This window comes from Acanthopagrus latus, chromosome 2, assembly GCF_904848185.1.
Source record: "Acanthopagrus latus isolate v.2019 chromosome 2, fAcaLat1.1, whole genome shotgun sequence".
Classification (NCBI taxonomy): Eukaryota; Metazoa; Chordata; class Actinopteri; order Spariformes; family Sparidae; genus Acanthopagrus; species Acanthopagrus latus.
In genome coordinates this window covers 3,150,651-3,172,013 of record NC_051040.1, presented here as the reverse complement: position 1 = coordinate 3,172,013, position 21,363 = coordinate 3,150,651, and the positions used below count along the sequence as shown (strand labels likewise).

The window sequence follows — 21,363 nt, the reverse complement described above, 5'->3', positions numbered from 1 at the left end:
CTTTTAAAATAATAACTACAGATCAACTTTGAGTTAGTAAAATGGCGGCCACACGAAACGTTACCGTTTCGGTTAAAGACGGGACGCTGTCTCTTTAAGAGAACCGAGAGGAGGTCTTTATTTGGCAGGAAGTTAGCCGCAGCTAACAGGAAGCCGAATAAGGAGGGCGCACTGAGGAGCAGGAATTGGCAAAGAACTCCCGAGTCTCAACATTGCTGTTCAGCCGTTACGAGCCCCCCTGAAACAGGTATCAAAACACAAACTGTGAGTTAAACGCGTGTAAATGTTTAACTCGCTGTTTTAGTTGTACGTGGTCCGTGTGTGTGCGGTGTGTTTCCACCGTTAAGGTTTCGGCGCCTTGTGTCAGACATGGCTCAGTGTGCTTACATTACTGTGTCCAGCACACCAGAGTACAACAAACGGATCAATGTGGCTGCTAACTGTGAGACTACAGTGGTGTTAATGCATTAAATGTGGTCAGATTCACCTCCACAGTGTTGTGTAGTGTTATATATCGTGTGTGTTGTGGCTCAGGTAATTTATATGTACTCCTGACTGCAGTTCTAAGACGCTTACAGAAGCTTTGGAAACACATGAAGGATTTATTCATTTGGGTTCTTGTGTTCCACATACTCACACCTGGCTGTAACCTCACCTGTGATTAGCTGTGACCTTGATCAGGACACGTCTGACCCTCAGACAGCAGCATCAATCATTGATCAGCTGAATTATTGTCATCATAATTGGTCAGCAATAGAAAATGGAGGAAAGCCGTTTTTCTTATGATGTGCCCTCCAAATAAGAGGTAATAACTAGAATTAATAATGAGATTTAAAGGTTATCTCCAGACATGATTTAAGACATATAAGAGATTCAAGAAATGTCAAAATGCCCTGATTCCAGCTCTGATTTCTGTCCTCCTCTGTGACAGTAAACTAAATATTTGGGATCAAAAAGCCAAGAAAATAATCAGTATAATATCAGTGTCAACCTTTCCTGCTTCAGCAGGTTAATGTAAAAAATAGCTGTCTACTCTGCACATACAAGTTTGCACAGTGGAGCTGAAGTGAAACAGCAATAAGAAAAACATTTTTTTTGACTGGAGGGGGATGTAAAAAAAAAAAAAAAAATACACTTGTTAATCAACTATAAAGCCACAAACAAACTAATCTTTGAGTCTTCATCTTTCTCACTAAAGGAGGAAGAAACAGTCGACCACCGGTGTATGAAGACAGTCAGAGGCAACTATGGTGAGTAAGAATGAGAGAAATGATGATTCTTCAGTACATATACTGACAAGTCTGCACCAAAAACAAACAATTTCCAAAGATTGTTGTCCATCTGACCAGTGAAGTCATTAAACACAGCAAGCAAAGAGTATTATCTATATTTTCACACCACTCCATGTGGTCCGGTGTTCTCTTTAAGTCATTTAGGACAGACTCACTTTCTCCTCATCACTCTCCTAACCCTCCTCCTTCTCTGTACCAGTCTTCAGCGGTGGATCTCAAGACCAAGGAGGAGAAGGATGCAGAGCTGGACAAACGAATCGAAGCTCTGAGGAAGAAAAATGAAGCTCTTGTCAAGAGATACCAGGTACGGACTGCTACATTTAACACACAAACACACACACACACACTCAAAATGTCTGTTTGTATGTGCCCTTCAACTTAAGTCATCAGTAGCATTTCCTTCCATACTTATTTGATACCTTTAGTTACTTATTGTGAACCAGATATTAAAAACAAAATGCTGATTTGGATGATCAGAAAAATGCTGAATATATGATTTGATTGGTCGACCCATAGTGTATATAGTATATACGTACATGTAAATATATGTATAATCTACCTTAACTTGTACTTTTACTCTCAGATTTATTGCCAGAAAATTACTCTTTATACAATCAATATCAGACCCCTTAAGCATTTTACGCAAGTATTATTTGTATGGGTGGGTTTCAGTTTAACCAATATTGAAACATGATATCAACAATATACATATATTTGGTGACACCGCTGCGTTAGTGTCAACACGCTCAGTCAGTCTCTCAATCCCAACAGGAAATAGAAGAAGACAAGAAGAAGGCCGAGCAGGAAGGCATTGCTGTGACAACGCCTAGGAAGCCCCGCCCCCACGAGCCGGAGACGGACAGAAGGAAGACGGAGAAGGAAAACTTCACCGTCACAGTCGACCTTTCTAAACCGATGGGGGTAAGACATGATGTGGATCCTAAACCTTTTTAAAATCAAGACGGCTCACTACAATCTCACGGTTTGATCCCCATAAATCATCTGTTTGTTGTTGATCTGTTGGCTGTCGAAAACTTAACCTCGTTATCTGTTTGATGATGATGCTGCTGATCGATGATGCAGCTTATGAACTCTGACAGATTCTCATTACTGTGATCAGTTTACCAATCACACACCTGCCAGTCTTCCCATCATGCCCTGCATCACTTCTCTGCATCCTCTCTGGTGTCACATGTGTAGGCTGGCAGTTGCATGCGGGATAATCTGTAATTTATTTAATCAACAGTTTATGTTTTAAATCCTTCACGTCACACATTTTTTTTTTAAAAAGTCATTAACGTCAGGGTGCTTCGTCATGTTCATGTAAAATAAGACCTGTAAATTCAGATTTGCTATCAGGCAGTCCTGCTGGATAATTAAAATCACAACACCTTTTTCTATACTGTAGTTGGAAGACATACCTTTTGAAAAGACGGCATTAAAAACAATCAAGATTTAGCTTTAAATCCAAACATAATAAAGTTAGAATATGAGTTTAGGGGACGAAGTTCTCATCTGTTTTTCTCTTTAGTGTTTGTTCCTGTATGAGTTGGCTGTGTGCATACTGTGCCTCTGCTTCTGCTTTGCAATGATTTAATTTGGCAAACATTTCTGGCAGATGTCTTAAAACAGAGCTGAGATGATTGTACCTGTTATAGAAACAGACCCGGGCACAGAGTGAACAGTACAGTACAGACCTACTAAAACGTCCTGGAAATCGAGCTTCGGCAATCTGTTTATCCAACTCTTTATGTTCAGTGTACAATTCAGTTTGTTACATCTGTTATTGTGTACTGCAGAGTGCAGAACAGTGCGGTCTACCAGCGCCATGAGAACACATGCTGAACAAACAGGTCATTTTGTGAGCTGCATGTTGTCGGTTTTCTCTAAAGCTGGAGTGTTTTTGATGTTTGCTTACTGAGCTTCAAGCTTCATTGCACAGAGAAACTTTGTCAAAAATCCATGCAGATTTAACAAAGTATAAGAAAACCAATCAGCAACAGTACTCATGCAATTTACATAACTGAAATAGTAAATTAAAGGTGATGGACTATATGTTTGTATTCATAGGTTTCTGTATGGTAGCTTTTTTTTTTTTCAGTTCATGTGATGAACTTGTTGGCACAGTTGCCTTTTTACACATCAAGCGGTTCTGGAGCAACATTATAATTTATAATCGACTTGTCTTTTTCCCCACCGGATGAATACAAGTTTGATATTCTCTCTTTTTAGCTTTGATTTTTGTCTCTGACATCCTCTGAGGGAAATGCTTCACTGTTCACCAGCTAGTCTCTAACTGTGTCTGTCTGCTGTTGAGCCGGGAGTGTTCAGTGGGACTTTGGAGTTTAAAACAGTTACATGCCTGAACCAAAAACTACACTTAGAGAGCAGTGAGGATGAATCAAACAGTAAAGTGTAAGTAGAGATAATTTGAAATCCGTAGTATGTTTCTAATCAGCCTCCTGTGGACTGCAGCAGGTCGGCTGACGTTGGTGTTAATCAGGTCCAAGAGACGGCAGTCGTCTCCTGCTGAGGTCCAGATTGCCTCAGAATGACCACTGATGAGTTCAGACCCCTGATGTTCAACCTGGTGGCTTCTACTCCACATGTGTACCTGTCTGTCTGAATTGATATTGATTCAAATCAAAAGGTCAAATTTGGTTAATTAGTCTGTTAAACCTTCTCTGAAGCTTAACAGCAGACATCTGGTCCCTGTGCTTAAAGAGCTCCTTGAGAACCTGGAGAACAGTCGCTGCCTCTCTGTTCTGTTCACCTCGCAGCCTCTCAGAGTTCATCAGGTTGTAGTTTTGCATAATCCACAGCCCAGATTAGTCTTTTGTACTTTTTATATGGCATCAATTCTGCAGATTCAAGAGATTGAGCCCGTTTTAAATGAAAAGTACAGGAGTTAAATTCAAGACAGGAAGTTAATTTTCCCCCACTGACCAACCCACAACTTTTTTTTATTACCAAGCAGGTATTAGAATATGATAGTAGATGTGTGCAAATCCATAAAAAGACATTGTGATAGGTGCTGGATATTCATAGTACTCCTTTGTAATTGTAGAAGAGAACATGAAAGGATGATAAAAAGGTTTAATTTAATGTAATTTTTTGAGAGCGTTTCCTGATCATCTTCTGTCCATGTGATTATTTAATGACCCCTGAAGTTCCTGACCCTCATGTTGAGACCCTCTCCTATGTCAGCTGAATGAAAGAAAACACAGTGCTCAGTAACTGTGATTTAAATGTTCTGATCAGTCTCTAACTACTGTTTGTGTTTCCTGCAGGAGAAGAGAGTCGTGAACGACTGGAAACCCAACACGCCTCGAGGCCGGAAGACCTCAGAGGAGAGCGACGGCCACGGAGGGCCGAGCGACAGCCACAGCCCCCCCAGGAGGACGGGGTCTGGACGGGTGGGCCGGGGAGGTCAGAGAGGAGGAGGAGCAGGAGGAGGCGGCCGTCCAGAGAGGAGAGAATGGGAACCCAGGACACCCAGAGATGGAGAACACGGGGAGTCAGGAGGTCCTGGACGTAGAGGAGGAAGGAGGAGAAGAGGAGGAGGAGGAGGAGGAGGAGGAGGTGGTGAAGGAGAAGGTGGAGGAGGCGGGAGAGGAGAAGGTAGAGGAGGCGGAGGAGAAGGTGGAGGAGGCAGAGGTGGCGGAGGAGACGGGACGCCAGGTGGCACAGACAGGAAATCAAAGGTGAGTACGGATGAATTTCTGTAGTAAGCTACTAAAGATTTATTTCCGAATATTCAGATTGTTTTGCAAAAGTGTCAAATATTTTCTAGTTCTAGCTTCTAAAACCTTCAATGTTTTCATCTCGTCTTTGTCATTTATGACCGTAAATAAAGAGTCTTTGGGCTTTTGAAGTGTTGGTTTGACGAGAGAAACAACTTGAAGACGTCACAACGGAAATTGTGATGAGGATTTTTCCCAATTTTCCGACATTTTATAGAAAAAAAACAGTGACTCAGATACTGGTGCAGATAATCTACAGATCAGTTGCGGCTCTAAAAGAAATGATTGAACGTGGAAGATGAAGAAAATAAAAGGCAGTCAAAGTGAGAAATGCAACAGATGAGCAGCCGATGGAGGAATCAAGGAAGGTCAGGAAGGGGGAGTTGCAAAGGCGTTAGTTGCGGCTGTAAAGAAATATTCCCCGCCGTGAGCTCCTGAGGTGTTAAATCCTGTGAGGCTGTTTGCAGTCTGAATGCCAATGTTACCGTCCGGTATGTGTAAAGTAATAAATTGTAATATGTCACCATGTTTTTTTTGTTGTTTTTTTTGGGACAGGAGTGGGAGGAGAAGAGGCGACAGAACATTGAGAAGATGAATGAAGAAATGGAGAGAATAGCAGAGTATGAGAGAGGACAGCGGGTAAGAGAGTCTCTGTTTTCATGGATTATTTTTATCAAGTTTCCTCAGACGCTCATGTTTGTTGATCCGTTCATCACTTGTCTGATATTATTGACTGAACACCGCAACTCAGTTCTCCCTTCATTTGTCAGCTTGTAATTATATCTGTCCCAGTTTTGGTTCTGCTGCCCATCTATGCCCTCTTTTCTTCAACAAAAGTACATATTATCAATGTTGTAAATTGTGATTTGAGGAGAAACTAACCACACTTAAATCAAGCATCAACACTTTAATCGAAGTATACTTTGGGCCAAATGAGAGTGGAGGATACTTGCTGTTACATGACGATCTGTTCTCTGTAGACGGATGGAGACAAACCGATCCGTAACTTCCTGGACGACCCGAGACGTTCAGGGCCGGCACCAGACATAGACCGCAAAGAGGGCAGCAGGAGACATGTGCGAAACTGGGGAGGGCTGGACTTCGACAACGTGAAGACGGGCCCAGAACTGGAGAGAGAGTGGACTGTGAGTAATATCTTTTAAATAGGCTTGTCAGTGCTTTTAACAAGCTAATCATTCTTGGCTCATTTTCATCCTTCCTACTGTGGAATTAATAATGTCCCTCACACTGGATTTGACACTGTGACCCCTTCTTGTCCCTGCAGAGTCGAAGGCCTGGTCCTAAAGGCTCTGTGGACATGACCATGTCCATGACCGGCCGGGAGAGAGCAGAGTACCTGCGCTGGAAGAAGGAGCGCGAGCAGATTGATGAGGAGAGACTAGCACGCCATCGCAATGCTACGGGCCAGTGGAGACGAGAGTGGGACGCACAGAAGACGGAGAACATGTGAGAGAACATTTATTTTTCAGGAGACGCTGAACCCTGTTGACTAGATTTCTGCGATGCTGCCGGAGGAACGGTGCCAAGCTTGAACTGTGTCACAACCCAGAGTAGCTGCTGTTTGTGCACACATTCATGATCAGCATCTTAAATTCTCTTCACATTTGAGAAACATTCACCAGCAAATGTTTGGACTAAAATCATTCAAAATAACTCCTGATTAATTTTCTGTCAGTCGACTCAGCGTGGCAGCGTCGCTTTGATCGCATTGAAAATAAAAATCCGTGTACGAATCTCAAAGGGAGATCTAGCACACCGAGGATAGCAAACAGCATAGCAAGCACATGAAGTCTCCTCCGAGGTCTTCATCAAAGACGTGAAGACAGGAAGAGTTTGTCGTCATCTTTATTCAAACTGACAGGTGCTCAGAGTTTCGTGACAAGAAGGACACACTGATGCTTGGTGTGTGTCGGCGTGTGTGCGTGTTTGTCTGACCCTACGGCTTATTTCTCAGGTTCAAGGAGGACCCATATGTGGCTGCAGAGGGCAACACACCCGAGCAAGGCAGCAGGAGAGGCAAGTACACACACACACACACACACACACACACACACACACACACACACACACACACACACACACACACCCCAGTACTGTGCTGTTGCCCTGGTTACACAGCAGCTGGCAGGACTAGGACAGCAGCAGATCGTTGATCCTCCTCCATCCCATGTCACTCCGACATGTCGTCACACACACACATCATAGGACACAACACCGTCTCTCTCTCCTCCAGCTAATTAAGTTGATTAAGCTCGTTATGTAAATGCTCGCTGTATTTCCCCGGAGTCTAAATCAACCTCTTAAGCAGCGGTCGTTCTGATGTAAGAGGAGCTTTCAGACGGACCCCAGCGTTTGTTTCTGGGCGCTAACTGATTCTCCTTCAGTCGAGTTGAAAACAAGTAGATAAACAGCGCTGAGCACCAAAAACAGCCACCTGGAGCCAAAACTCAACCGAAGAATGAGTCATTCTTAACATTTTAGCAAAACATATTATACAATTTGTTGTTGTTTTCGTTCTCTGTGCGTTTTACTTGAGATATTTGTGCATGTGCTCAGTCGGATATACTATTTTAAATTGTTCTCCTGGGGGTAAATTAAGTTATTAATTTGAATGCTCCAACTAAAAAGATTTAGTGTTTTCACTTTGAAAATTGAGTTGATCAAGTATAATTCAAGTATAGTCTTTCTATGTAAAATCAACATTTAACCCTGACAGCCAGAGACTGACTGAGTTTAACGTCTCCTCACAGTGTCAGCAGAGGAGCTTTATGGCTTGATTTTGTGCATGTATGTTGTTTTTAGTTTCAGGCAGTCATCCGGATAATAAAATGATTTACTGTGGGACGGTGGTGATCCCAGGACATGGCTGTTGACTAAATCCTCAACATCAGTCACACAGAGCAGCAAACCAAGTGTAACTCATTTAAGTGGCTTTGCATCTTTAATGCTGCTCCTTTTTCTAATTGGTTTGCTTGGTGTTTTTTTTTGTTTGTTTGTTTTAGTTCAAATTTAAGGAGCCCAACTACATATTTTAATTAAACACCAGTCGTCAGTCTTCTGCACACCTTAGGCTCGACAGGTGCGCAGGTGAAGACTGACACACTGTCCACTTCACCTGCAATTACGTTCGTACCTTTTAGACCTTTCTCAGGTTATCTGTAAGTGAAGTGTGCTAGTTTTGATTCAAATCCAGAAGATTATAACAAAGGCACTGCTGCGACTACGTGCTAAAATAAGGTTATTTCGAAATAGGAACAACACCACACAACACAGTTACCTCTCTAGTGATAATACGTTTCATTTTAGTAGCTAGATTATTAATGTTTGCATTGTTTTTTGATGCCTTTGATTTGTTTGTCTTATGGACGAGGTCTGTGTGTGTGTGTGTGTGTGTGTGTGTGTGTTTGTTTGTGCTAGACGTGCTGTAATGTGTTTGTGTGTGTCCTCTCTGCAGCCCGGGGCCGTGACTCTCGTGCAGAGCCTCGGGGCAGAGCCTCAGGTTAGACCACAGCATGGGACTGAGACTGAACTGTGTGTTTTTGTTCCACTTGTGTTTGTCTGAAACACAACAGCCCAAAACCAAACTCAGCCCTGACGCACAAAGCTGGACTCCACCTGTTGCCTCAGCTTAGTCCACAGTTAAACATAGGCGTTAATTGTAGGTAGCACTGATAACTTGCCTCCAGTGATGTCACTCAGTGGCCAAGTTGCATTGTGGGTAATGCTGACAGGTCTTTGAAGGGAAGTTGTGGAATAAAACAGCTGATTTCTGGTTTAATTGTATCTTTTTAAAATGATGAGTCCAACAGTGTTTTTGGGGTGTAGTACTAGACCAGTGGACTGCATCTCAAAACCTGTTGCCTGCATTACCCACAATGCAGTGAGTCGTGACATCACAAGAGGCAATTTATCCGATTACATGCAGCTTCCTCTGGAGCCACAGAAGACTTGCCCTTTAACCTACACAGTTCTTGTCTTAATAGAATGTAATTTATATCAATAAAATCAGCCGTACTGATGCACACACAGTAAAAGTGGAGGTCAAACGGAGTCCAGTCGTTCTCAGGGATTTCTTTGGAATTGGGTGAGCATCTGTAAGGATTTGCTAATCTTTCCCCGAGGCTGGCAGCACATTAAAAGCTTCTGCCTGCGCACACCAATCTGTCCGACAGTGTTTGTAAATAGTTCCCAGTGATTGTGTCGCCTTCTCTAAGTACCGTGTGGGTGATCTGTGCCGTCTTTGTGGCCGGAGATCTACTGAACAGTCATCAGAATTGTTCTGTGAGAAGGTTCCAACACAAGCTGAGAATAATTTCCAACTGCTGGTTTTATCTTTTCTTTGTGTCTGACTGTAACCGCAGAGTATATTACAGATCATGGCATTACACCTGCCCCACATTAAAGCCTGCACTCACTGTGTGTGTGTGTGTGTGTGTGTGTGTGTGTGTGTGTGTGTGTGTGTGATCTCTGGAATGACTCGAGTGTCCTCCTCACAGCCCCGAGCTGCTCTGTTCAATCTCTTCGTTATCACCCTCTCCTCACTGATCCCTTCATTTCTTTTGTACTTGTATCTTTTTCTTTCTGACCTTTTTTATCACATCCTCTCTTCCTCTCTCCCACTTCATGCTCTTATCCCCCCGTCTGCTTTTAGTCTCTGACCTTCTCTCTCTCTCTCTTTACTTCCTTCATCCTCCACTCTCCCTCCCCTCCCTTCAGTACTTTCATCATCTGACTGTTCTCATATCTCCAGCCCTCAATACTTTACTCTTACATATATAATATAAATACTCTGTCCATCTTTCTGGCTCTCCATCATCCCTCCATCATCTGCTCGTCTGTTCTACGTCTGTCTCTGCCTTTTATTTTCCTCACCTTCCACTCTGACACATTTCCTTAAGTACCGTAGCTACTGATAATTTTCATCATGGATTCATCTCTCTGTTATTTTGGCCGTTCATCTTTTTCATCTGTAAAATGTCAGAAAAATGTGAAAAATGTGAAAAATGCTCATCGCAATCTCACAGAGGCAAAAATCACGTCTTCAGAGTGCTGCTTTGGTTAAGAAAAAAAAAAAAAAACACTCCGAAACTCAAAGACTCTTCATTTTCTGTCATAAATGACAAAGAAAAGCAGCAAATCCTCACATTTGGGAAGCTGGAACCAACCGGCGTTTGACATTTTTGTCTGAAACAAAATTATTAATCGACTGCTTTGTGTCACGTCTCCTCCACACGACCATCATTTCTTTCCTCCAATATTGTTCCCATTATTTCTGTCTCCTTTCATCCGCTCTCTTTTTTTTTTTTTGATAAATTAGGACTGGGAGTGAGTGGCCCACAGCTTGTAACTGAAATAGAAAATCATGAATTATATTCATTACTTAAAGGTTTGTTAGAATATAAAACCCACGAAGTGTTTTCACAGCTTCTTTAGAGGAAATGTTCCTGCCCAAGGGTTGCCCGATGTTTTTTTCTAATTAATTCCTAATCGTGATGTTTCTATTAAACACAATTATTCACCTTGTCTGAAAAGGAACAAGGTCGTCAGTGAACGTCTCTGACTCTAGCTGGTGCGGTGTTTCCCTCGCTGTTGGCACTGGACAGACTTTGTCGGTGGCTTTTTGGTCAATGACGTGTAAAATCGTCTCGTCAGTGAGAGAAATCACTCCTGATTGTCTGTTCGGGATTATTTCCCTTCACCTCTTGCTGCCATCTGCAACTTTTTATCAGACCTTTTCTTGATAAATAGCAGCTATATTAGTGAGAGTGATATCAAATGACGCTGCTTAATCATGGCAACGGTTTCTGTATCGGCGGAGAGGTTTTTCCTTTCACACAGGCGCAGAACATACAAGCTTGTTGGCCCTCGGCTGTTAACTTTGCGGTGCGTTCAAGAGCCACGTTTGAGCTGAGAATCGGGAGACGTAAGGCAACACAACAGCCGACCTTTGACACGGCTAGTTCTTGGATGCCAGGGTCTGTAAACCGCTTGAACTCTGTTGAACCAAGTTGTCGAAATGACAGCCTTGTACGGTTTGCTGCTATCGGACAGCACAGTTTCAGCATTTCTACAAAGGCAGGGATCTTTAGCAGGGTTTTCTCACTGTTGCGCACAGTATTTACAGCCAGTCCATAGCTCAGTTTATCCTCTTTAAGATGTGTGAGACGTCCTTTCCTTCCCTCCCACTCGGAGTCATCCATCACCAAGCTAATAGACGTTTGACCTTGTCCCAGAGTACAGATGGACTCTGCAGCAGTTTGACTCTGCAGGACTGCCACTGTCACTCGAGTCTCGACTCTGATGTTACAGTGTTTTTACTAAATACTCATTTAACTGTCTTATCTAGAGGACTCCACTCTTACATTATTACAGAATGGGGTTTGTACGACATTGAACATCCATCATCTCTTTTGTCATCTGTCAGTCCCTCCCCTGTCTGATTCACTCCACCTCTTTTAGATGTAATATTTCAAAACGACTTGATTTACTTTCACCGTTAATTTTTCCTCCAGATGACAGCAAGCGGCCTCCTAGAGCTCCCACATTTGGCGACTTCCTGTCTCAGGGCAGGACTCAGGGGCCCCGAGGGGACCGAGGTGATCGAGGGGACCGGGGGGACCGGGGCAGAGGACGGGGCCGGGGACAGAAACCAAGCTACAGGTGAATCTGAGCGTCACAACTTCTCCTTCGTCTGTGTGTTTGTGAGGAGACTATAATACGTTTCTTGAGGGTTATTTGGGACTCTGGTGTTTTGCTGCTGCTAATTGTTGATGTGCTCTTATTTCTGACACATCTGGATTATTTTTAACAGCATGCATGACAACCGCTGGGAAGGAGAGAAGGAAGAGGAGGACAAGGAAAAAGAGGACAAGACAAAGAGAGAGGAGAAGCCTAAAAAGAAGGAGAAACGGGAGGAGAAGTCCAAACCTGCTGCACCACAGAAGGTAGAGCGCCGTCATCTGGATTAACAACACAGACGACGACAAATCTTTTTAGGATAGAAAGACAAATTTATAATCAATAAGTTTATGTTAACAATTGGTCTCTAGTAGTGACAGCGTTCATCTTTCAAAATCTGCCTGATCAGAGACAAAGTCAGTGACTGGAAGATGAACACTGCCGACCATCGGGTCACTACAGAGACAGATTTATCTCTCACGAGTTTGTAGAGACCAAATCGTAAAACTTTCGACGGTCATTTTTCTGGAAACCGAATGTACAGGATGTGTATATGGGTCACTCCAGTCACTGCAGGTTTTTAAGTGCAAACTCTTTTCAGTTACTTAACCAGTAATCCTCTTTTACCATCTTTTCTCAGGCGGAGGAGAAAAATGGAGACGAGGAGGAGGATGAGGACGAATGGGAGGATGCCAGTGATTTTGAAGACGAGGCCGTGGAGGAAGGGAGCGACTCAGAGCACGACTCCAGGGGCGACGAGAAGAAAGACAAGGGGAGCGAGAAACCATCCAAGAGCAAAGACAGCTCCTCTGTATCTCCCGCTCATCGATCCCGATCGGCAGGAAGCCCCAAAGAGCAGCGGACTCCCAGGCCAAAGGTCCACATCCCGCCGCCGGCAGCCGTTCAGGAGTCCCCCGAGGGAGGGAAGCCCCTCAGCCCGTTCTCCCCGCTGGACAGCCACCAGCCTGTCACGGACTGGGGAGAGGAGATGGAGATGCAGTCTCCACGGAGCAGCATGGGGGAGAGCCCGCTGAAACCTCCCAGCGTGGAGGCCAGCCCGCCCCAGAAGAAGGAGCAGGAGCAGCAACAGGAGCAGGAACAGGAGCAGGAACAGGACCAGGAGGAGGAGCAGGACCAGGAGCAGGAGCAGGAGGAGGAGCAGGAACAGGAGCAGGAGCAGGAGGAGGAACAGGAGCAGGAGACGGAGCAGGAGACGGAGAGCCAAGCTGCCAGCTCAAGTGAACCAGCTGAACCACAGAAACAAGAGGATACAGGTACAGAAATCCAGCTCTCTTCTTCTTCTGTCTCTTTGATTTTGTTTCTCATTTTCTCTGCTCGACTTTCCTCGTGTCTTGTTTCATCTCTGTTTTCTTCTTTTCTCTCCCTCCTCTCGCTCTCGTCTTTTCTCTTTTCCTCCCTGAATCCTCACCTCCTCTCTCTTTCCCCGTCTCTTTGCCTCCTATACTCAGCCATAGATGTTTCCTCTCCTTCAGAGAAGACTAAACCCCAGCAGACTGTGATCGTGTCAGAACCAGAGTCGGACCCCCCGGCTGCGCCGCCCTCTGACCCCGCCCCCTCTGAGGTCAGTGAGGCTGCTGTTACGACGGACCAGGAAACACCTGCTGCTCCGTCACAAGGTAAAGAAAATCTCAGAAAGCTGTTTCTCTTAGGAGACCAAGATCACCATATTAATGTAAATGTGATGACGCTGCCCCCATCGTGACCTTCTCTTGGTACTTCTCACAACCTGCCGTTACCATGCTGGTACTCTATTCTGCCCTCTTTGTATGAGCGAATCATAATGGGCATTAAAAAAACATGTTCCTGTGACGCACTCTAAGTAGAGAGACTGTGTCCGTGATCAGTCCGGACAGTCCTGACGGCAGCTCCGTGGGTCACTTGTACCGCTGTGAACACCTCCGGCCCAAAACTCCCTTTGAACATTTTTTTTTTAGTCAAACGTGTTCTTGGATGGTGATACATACTGAACAGATCAGTCACTCTGCTTTTTTTCCCCTCTGACTAGACAAACCGGACTCTCCTCCCCCTCCGGCCACTCTGGAGGCCGACCAGAGCTCCTCTGAACCAGCAGGAGGGGAAGATGAAGACACGGCGCCCGCTGAGACCGACACTGCTCCGGCAGCAGAGACGGAGCCGACGTCCTCAGGTGCGGTCCATATCACTGACTTTGAGACTGTGGCTTACTGTAAGAAACCCTCAGCGCTCGCCTAACGCCCACTCACGCTTCACTCTTCTTTTAATTTCTGTGCTTGTGTCTGTTTGATTTCCTCATCTTTGTTTTTCCTTGTTGTGGTTCTCCCGCTCACCCTCCCCCCTCCCTCCCTCCCTCCCATGTCTAAATAAATGATGGGAGGAGATGTTTGATGGCGAATTCAAAGAGATATTTATACTCTCACACACAAGCACAGCGTTTCGCCTGTTTCTTGGATCTGTCACGACCCTGTCGCAGCATCACTTCCTCCTCCAACCAATCAGGACCCCACTTCCTGTTTTGATTCCTCTCCTGGCTGTTTTCCTGCTCCTCCTGTAATGGACTGAATGTACTGACTTTACCTCCTGTAATGGTGTTCTGTATTTACTCCCTGTGTGGTGCACACTGCCCCCGTCCTCCCTCCTCCTGTGTGCATCTCCTGTGCCATGTGAATTATTTTCTCCTTTTTGTTTTTTACCCTTTTCTGGCTGTGATGAAAATGCTCACACATCATTGCATGGCATGCTACCTGCTGTTACCAAACTGTGGCGTATCACTTCCTTTTCTCGCTCTGTCAGTTGTCCTGGTGTTAATGCCAGTTCTTAAATCCAATATTTTTTTATCTACCACTGCAGAGCGAGAAGAAGTAGGAATGGAAAGTAAACTGTGAGCCTTTGCAGTGTGTCATCTGTTTTCTCTGCCTTCACGGCATCTTGGGAACCTTGTTTTTATCAGTCAGACGTGCTCTCCTGCATCGTTGCCTATCAAAAGTATTACGCTCGTAAATCACTCTATGTAACAACGATCCCGGCAGATAAACCTGTTGTGTTCAGCGCTCAAAGAATGTGTTCGCTGGCATAATAATCTCTGAATGTCCTGAACGAATCTGGATTTAAGATGGTGCACAGATTGAGAGGGCGATGCGTCAGCCAACAGGGATGACAACATGCATCTGAGCAGAGCCAAATAAGAGCTCGGGGATCGACTCGTATAATCAGGGCCTGTATTCATGAAGCACCTCAGAGTAGAAATCAGTCCAAACAGTCAACGATTGTGGTCCAACTTTTAGCTGGAAAGTAAAATGATAACTTCACTTTTAGTGCCTCGACACGGGAACGTTTCTGAACACGACTGTGTTTTATCTCCTCTGATGAAATAATGGATGTGAAGTTGTGTTTATTGATGCCAAGCCATAAAAAAAAAGCTTTTATTTTTCATTTATTGCGCTTCCTGAACATTATATACCACATGACATTTCCACTCAGCGAACACTTGTAACCAAAGCACTTCATGGTACCATGATTCATTAGGGTGTTCGATTTCAGGGTGGGAACCACCATCGGGAATCAGTGTTTTCTCCTCGTTGAGCTCCACATGATGCGTATATTTGTGTTTTTGCACATAGTGGTTCAAAAATGAGACTAAACCACAGTCCGGTCCAGTCATTAGTCGCTCCCTCACAAACACTTAGCTGTGGTTGTGGTATGATGACTTTGGAGAATGGATACGTTTTGAAAATGGCCTCAGTGATCTTCCACGGTTTTCTGAAACATTGAAGTCTAGAATTGGAGACTTTCAGCCACATGTCTTCTTTAAGTCATTTAAAAATACTAAACTACTGCGACCACACAGGATGCAGATAAAAGAAGGATGTGCACGATTAGACGACAAGTCTATGAAATGTTTCTGCTCGTGTGCAGCAGAAACACCTGTCAGATTAATTTATCTTACTTTATTAAGATAATCATTACTCATGTTAACAACACTGTTCCTTGTAGCCTCTTTCTTTAACCTTTAAAAAATAATCTGTGCTCAGTTTTCACTGTTCAGAGTTTTATTACTTTTAGACTTCTCAACTAGTCTTGAGTTGAAACGAAAAGAGAAATTCATCAGTAGGAACATCTTCCATTTAAAAAAAAAAAGGTCAACGGATGTCATTAGTCAATTAATCGATTAGTTAAGTGACAGGATTTTATAATTTTAAGATCATCTGATGATTGATTTATTGATTTGGTCCCTTGTCGTGTATAAAATTGGGGCTACATCTTACAGTTATTCTCATTAATGACTAATCTGCTCGTTTAAGGAACTGGAACCAGCAAATATTTGACATTTTTGCCTGAAAATTGACTGAGTTTGATTAATTTATATTTTCAGTGAGTGAAAAAAACACTTAATCTTTGCTGCTCTATACAAATAGTAAACTGAATACATTTGACGTTTGGAGACAAAATAACATACCTGCGGTCTCTGGGAAACGATGGTCGGCCATTTTAACTCTTCTCAGTTCATTGATTTAATCAGGAAAATGTGGCCACACCATTAATGTTATCAGAATCACAGTACGGCCCATTTTTTGTAAAAAAAAAAAAAAAAAAAGTAAAATATGTGACAAACATCATTGTAGTAAAGAGCTGCAGAGATGAACTGCTCCTCAACTACAGGCGAAAAAACACGTTTGTCCAATAAATTAATAGTTAATTGAATAGTTTTTAAGTGAAATTGAAAATTGTGATGCAAAACTGATCATTCCCACTAAACGTGAATCATATGACATCATAATATTTACCAGAATAATTTCAAAATGTCTGTTTTATTAAACCACGTCATGCTGCGCTTCAAGCAAAAGATGGTTAATGAAAATCTCTCTGTTGTTTAATGAAGACCTGCGGCAGAAACGTCTTCAATTCTTCTCTTGTAATTAATTTTTAAAGTTCAACAGAACTTGACGAAAACGCCAGATGAAAAAAATGTTCACTGTTAAGAGAAGATTTCCGCCGTCGTCTTCTGTTCTGTGGTGTAAATGACACACTGATTGCTTTTACACTTCGCCTGGTGACTCATTTGTGATAAACAGCAGATGAGCTCATGTGGGCATTGTGTGTGTGTGTGTGTGTGTGTGTGTGTGTGTGTGTGTGTGTGTGTGTGTGTGTGTGTACTAGCAGGCACGCACACACATCTATTGATGTAAGTGTGCGGCAGTATTAGTGTGTGTGTGTGTGTGATGGTGTCAGGGTGGAGATCAGGAAACCAGGGAAATTAGAGGCACAATTAGGTTTTTTAAAAGGCTTTTGAGAGGAAATGAGCGTCAGCCTGCCGGACAGATGATGGCGCAGACAGAACGGAGACCTTTTGAAGTCTGATCCAATTAAATCTTGTGAGACTCCACAGTCGAGTATCTGACCCTGGATGGAGATGAATGACGTGGATCACTCGAGTGCCGGCGTACACCCCTGTTCAGATGACACTAACACAGTTCTGGTGATCCTGCAGTCAGTTTGTTTTTCAAGAGAAACAAACAACTTTAACTTGATCCACAAGCGTAAAATGTTGTAAATGTAAAATGTTGATCAGTGTCTGAGATGACGTCCTCAAATTGTTTTGTCCACAACCCAAAGATATTCAGTTTTCTGTCATGGCGGAGGAAAGAAACGAGAAGATTTTCATATAAAGCAAGCTGGAATCAGAGAAGCTTGACTTACCCAAAGCAGTTAATGATTATTATGATATTTGGTGATAAATCTAATGTGCTGTAATGGTGGCAGCTCTGATAAACGGCCTATAAAGACTTTAAAAGGATAATTAGCATCACCCGGAAACATTTCTGACAACATGACAGGCTGATAAGACGGAACTTGAATTATGCATCGCAGATCTTTGACCAAGTACTTTTCTTATTTTGTCCACTGAGCAACGTTGTATGTCTGCGTCTGGCCTTCACTATAATAATCTGTTAATTTCAGTAGTGTCATACAAATGTCATATAGACTATATTCGTTATTGATCTAGTGATAAGTGCTTTATTGCTTAACCTTTATTTTATCCGTGTGAAATAAACATTCACTTTCTTGTAACGTCTTGGATGAGATGATGGATGTTAACATGACAAATATGTAGCTACAGCTAGCAGGCAGCTCAATTAGCTTAGCATAAAAAAACTGTAAACACAAATTAACAGGTTACATAACTTAAATCACCTGTTCAGACACCAAATGTATTATTAACAATCTGAAAACGTTTTGGCCCCAAGAGAATAATATTTAAAAGACGTCACATTTTGAATTTGATCCTCACCAACTTAAACATGTTCTGTTGTGAGGATGTAAAGTAAAAGTGCTGGTTGTGACGTACAGACGTGTGCGTACTCGTGTGGAACAGCTGATTATTAGAGGCTCCGCATGTGATGATTTGTCCCATTCAGCAGCCGACGAGCCGAATGTGCAGAGTGACGGAAATAATGCTGCTATAGTCGCAGTCAGGATCCTTCCCCCGGGGCGGCTCGCTCTGTGATTGTACACGCTTATGGTACCGTGATGTGCTTTGGATAAAAGCATTGAGCAAAATGACACACACTCAAACACACACACACTCAAACACGTACATGTTCTTGGCCGCTGCACCACCACTTCCTCCCTTTGTTTGTATCAACAGGCTGAACCTGCTGGGAAGAAACAGACCCACCTCTCAGGATGGAAACATGAGAGGGATGAAGAGCATCACACTACTCATCACTGCAGTGACGTCACACATCGAAACAAAAAGAAGAAAAGACTTAAACCATCATGAGGAGGAGGAGGAGGAGGAGGAGGAGGAGGAGGAGGAGGACTGAGCACTGCCACCATGGACCAGCCTCTCCTCGGCTCTCTGAGCTGTTCTAAAGTCTCTTGGATCACCTGTGAGCCCGGTTCTGTCTCACTCTGTTCAGTGTAAAGCTATGAAAATAATTCAGTCACTGGTTTTTAATATGGGGAAGCTTTAATCTGTCGTTCTCACGAGGGGGGGAGATGAACTGAGCCTGATCCAATTTGTCCGAAAAGGCCACATCTGTAGAAATGTCATTTAGCTAAATATCTCTGGCTCCACACCTGGCCGGCCTCATTTACCTGTCACCACCTGTAGTGGACGTGTCTTTGTCATTACGTTAGCGGTGGCGTTTCTACTCTTCTGTAAAGAAAAGTATTTCATTGCGTTGAACCATACAGGACACGTCAGACAAGACTGTTATTGTAAACTAGAATTGGAATAATTTTCCTGCAGAGCAAAATTAGATTAACCTTCTCACACCTTCACTACGGACTCATCACGGCTCAAGTCTTGAAACTTCAAACATCTGATGTGAGCGACTGTGGCGGCTGATCATCACCTCCATCAGTCTCCAGCCTGTCCTGCTCTTTGCTTTTATTTTGTGGTTTTTAATTACTTTGTTAGATTTTACAGGGAAATATTGTCGTGTTCATATCAGAGCCCACTGAGCGAGAATACGTCTACAGACACGTGAACGGAGAGTTCTTCAGCTTGTTTACAGGAGCGTCACTGCAGGTAGAGCGAGACGTTTTTAATGTCATTGACTTTATGTTTTACATCACAGCCAGCTGGGCAGGCCTGGTGTGTGTGTGTGTGTGTGTGTGTGTGTGTTACAGAATGATCATGTGGGTCAGATGTGAGCGTCTGGCTGTGAGCAACGTGCCGTCGTTCGGCTGACGCTCTCACCCAGATTAACTTTAGGATCAGGTGTCTTGCTCAAAGGCACTTTGACAGAACACAATGTGACTTCTTCTCATCTCCTCCTCGGCTCAAAAATCTATCAGTCGGTCCGTTTTTGCTTTTTATCAAATTATGTAATTCTGCTTCATAATCAGAAAAAAGGTTTTTTATTCTCAGTGATTCAGACGGAGCTGTCGTGATCCTGACAGGCTGTGAATCATCGCTTCTTAAGAGAAAACTGTCATATCCGTCTGATACGAGTGCTCCTCTCCCCTTAGATGGAAACAATTATTAAAATTATGTGTCAAAAAGGCTTAAAGGAACAGATCAAGCAAAGATTAAATTTCAGTCAGCGTCTCCTCATCGCTATGCTGATTGAAAAGTTTCGTAGCCCACTAAACATTTCTGGAGCTTCACGGCAAAACAGCGCTGCAGCGTTTTTCACTGGAGACTCAACATAAAAATAAAAATGTTTCCTCTCAGCTCGTTCAGCGTAAACAAAGTCTCCAGAAGCCCTGAGATCCCAGATTTATTTGAATAGATATTATTTACTCCCTTTGTTTAAGTATGAACCAATATCTGACTTTCCGTTGAAATGGGGATGAGTCGTTACTGACTGTGGCCGTGTTAACGTGACAACAGGTTTGCTAAAAAACGTTAGAAATTTCCTTTGAGTTTCAAAGAAGTTCTGCGTTTATATGAAATCACTGTGATCCACAAAACTATGAAAACGCTGTTGTGAGTTCCAGGCTAGTTGTTGTAGAAGTTAAACAACAATGAAGTAAATTCAGACAAAAAAAGATGCTCAGAAGTTTGACGTTTGTGGGCAAAAACCATCACCGTGTAAGCAGCGGGTTAATTGAATTTAAATTCTTTGGGTGAAATGTTCCTTTTTAAATGAAGAAAACAGTCATTCAACATGACCGTTTACAGCCAGGAATTGAAGATATAATTGTCTAATATCACGAGATACTGAAACATGACTCGCTCCTGCAGTAATGAACCTTTTTATTGTGTTTGAACGGACAGTTTGTTTCGGAGTGAAACCGTCACTCGTACCTCAGCAGACCAAAGGGCTTCAGTTTGGTTTGTTTTCGAGTTTTGTTCTCTGCAAACGGCTCTTTGAATCATGTTAGTTGTAGCCTCGCTGACTCACCTGTGGTCGTTTGGTGACAAGCAGATAAATGAGATGCTTTATTGTTTTTGTGTTCTGCATCAGAGGAATAAAAATGATGCATTTGGGTTGAAAGGAACCGCAATATGTACAGTTTTTAAATGGAGAAGAACATTCCAGAGTCGGGGTTTGTGCAGAATGTAGCCTGTGGGCTATGGAAACAATATTTTGTTTTATGTTTTCCTCTTTTTGCATTTGGATGTTTTTTGTTTTTCTGAGCTTCGATGACTGATTGTATTTAAGGCAGTTAGATGTTTCACTGTACATCTGTTTCTACAATGTCTTCCTGTTTGATACATGAACTCGCTCTGAGAACTAACAAGGTTTGCCTTTCTGGATTGGTGTGTGCAGCTGTTTTCATAAAGTTATCAGGACTAGCATGAATCCAAAATTGTAGCTTTTTAATGTCATCAAAGCCATGAATGAAATCAATATTCCCATCAGAGAGAGGAGCCCTGATGTTTGTACAGCTTTCCAAAACGTGTTCCCACATGAGATGTAAAGCACACGTCGGTTTTTTGTTTCTCTCATTTAGCCAATAAATGTATTCCTCTGAGGTCTGTTTCATTTCTCCTCTGTGCTGAAGTCTCGTTACAAGTGTTGTTTTACACCTAATAAAGCTCTTGTATGTCGTTATAAGATGCTAAGTAGCAGTAATACGACTATATCAATGTTAATAACAGCATAATTCACACTACCCCACACTGCATGACATCATCCATAGGGGGAAAAAAATACAGTGAATATTATCATCTAGGA

At 43.1% G+C, this 21,363-nt stretch overlaps 1 protein-coding gene across 3 annotated transcripts; it reads left to right on the top strand.

The window, feature by feature from the left end:
• The first annotated feature begins 157 nt into the window (after positions 1-157).
• ccdc9 (coiled-coil domain containing 9) lies at positions 158-21,160 on the top strand. Of its 3 annotated transcripts, none has more exons than XM_037118675.1 (16): positions 158-247; positions 1,199-1,250; positions 1,492-1,596; positions 2,064-2,213; positions 4,583-4,996; positions 5,591-5,674; positions 6,016-6,180; positions 6,321-6,502; positions 7,011-7,072; positions 8,511-8,555; positions 11,569-11,716; positions 11,868-12,000; positions 12,375-13,008; positions 13,228-13,371; positions 13,761-13,901; positions 18,378-21,160. In XM_037118675.1, exons 2-16 carry the CDS (start codon positions 1,248-1,250, stop codon positions 18,380-18,382), a joined length of 2,415 nt encoding a protein of 804 aa, XP_036974570.1. In that variant the 5' UTR covers positions 158-247; positions 1,199-1,247; the 3' UTR covers positions 18,383-21,160. The 3 variants fall into 3 exon arrangements, with proteins under 3 accessions (XP_036974570.1, XP_036974561.1, XP_036974579.1); XM_037118666.1 differs by having other exon boundaries at positions 13,204-13,371; XM_037118684.1 differs by lacking the exon at positions 8,511-8,555 and having other exon boundaries at positions 13,204-13,371.
• Positions 21,161-21,363: the final 203 nt, after the last annotated feature.

What these genes read in the sequence shown, in the direction of transcription:
- ccdc9 (XM_037118666.1), top strand. An exon ending in GGACAGAAACCAAGCTACAG is followed by an intron (nt 11,717 to 11,867) that starts GTGAATCTGAGC and finishes TATTTTTAACAG; the next exon opens with CATGCATGACAACCGCTGGG. An exon ending in ACAGAAACAAGAGGATACAG is followed by an intron (nt 13,009 to 13,203) that starts GTACAGAAATCC and finishes TCCTATACTCAG; the next exon opens with CCATAGATGTTTCCTCTCCT.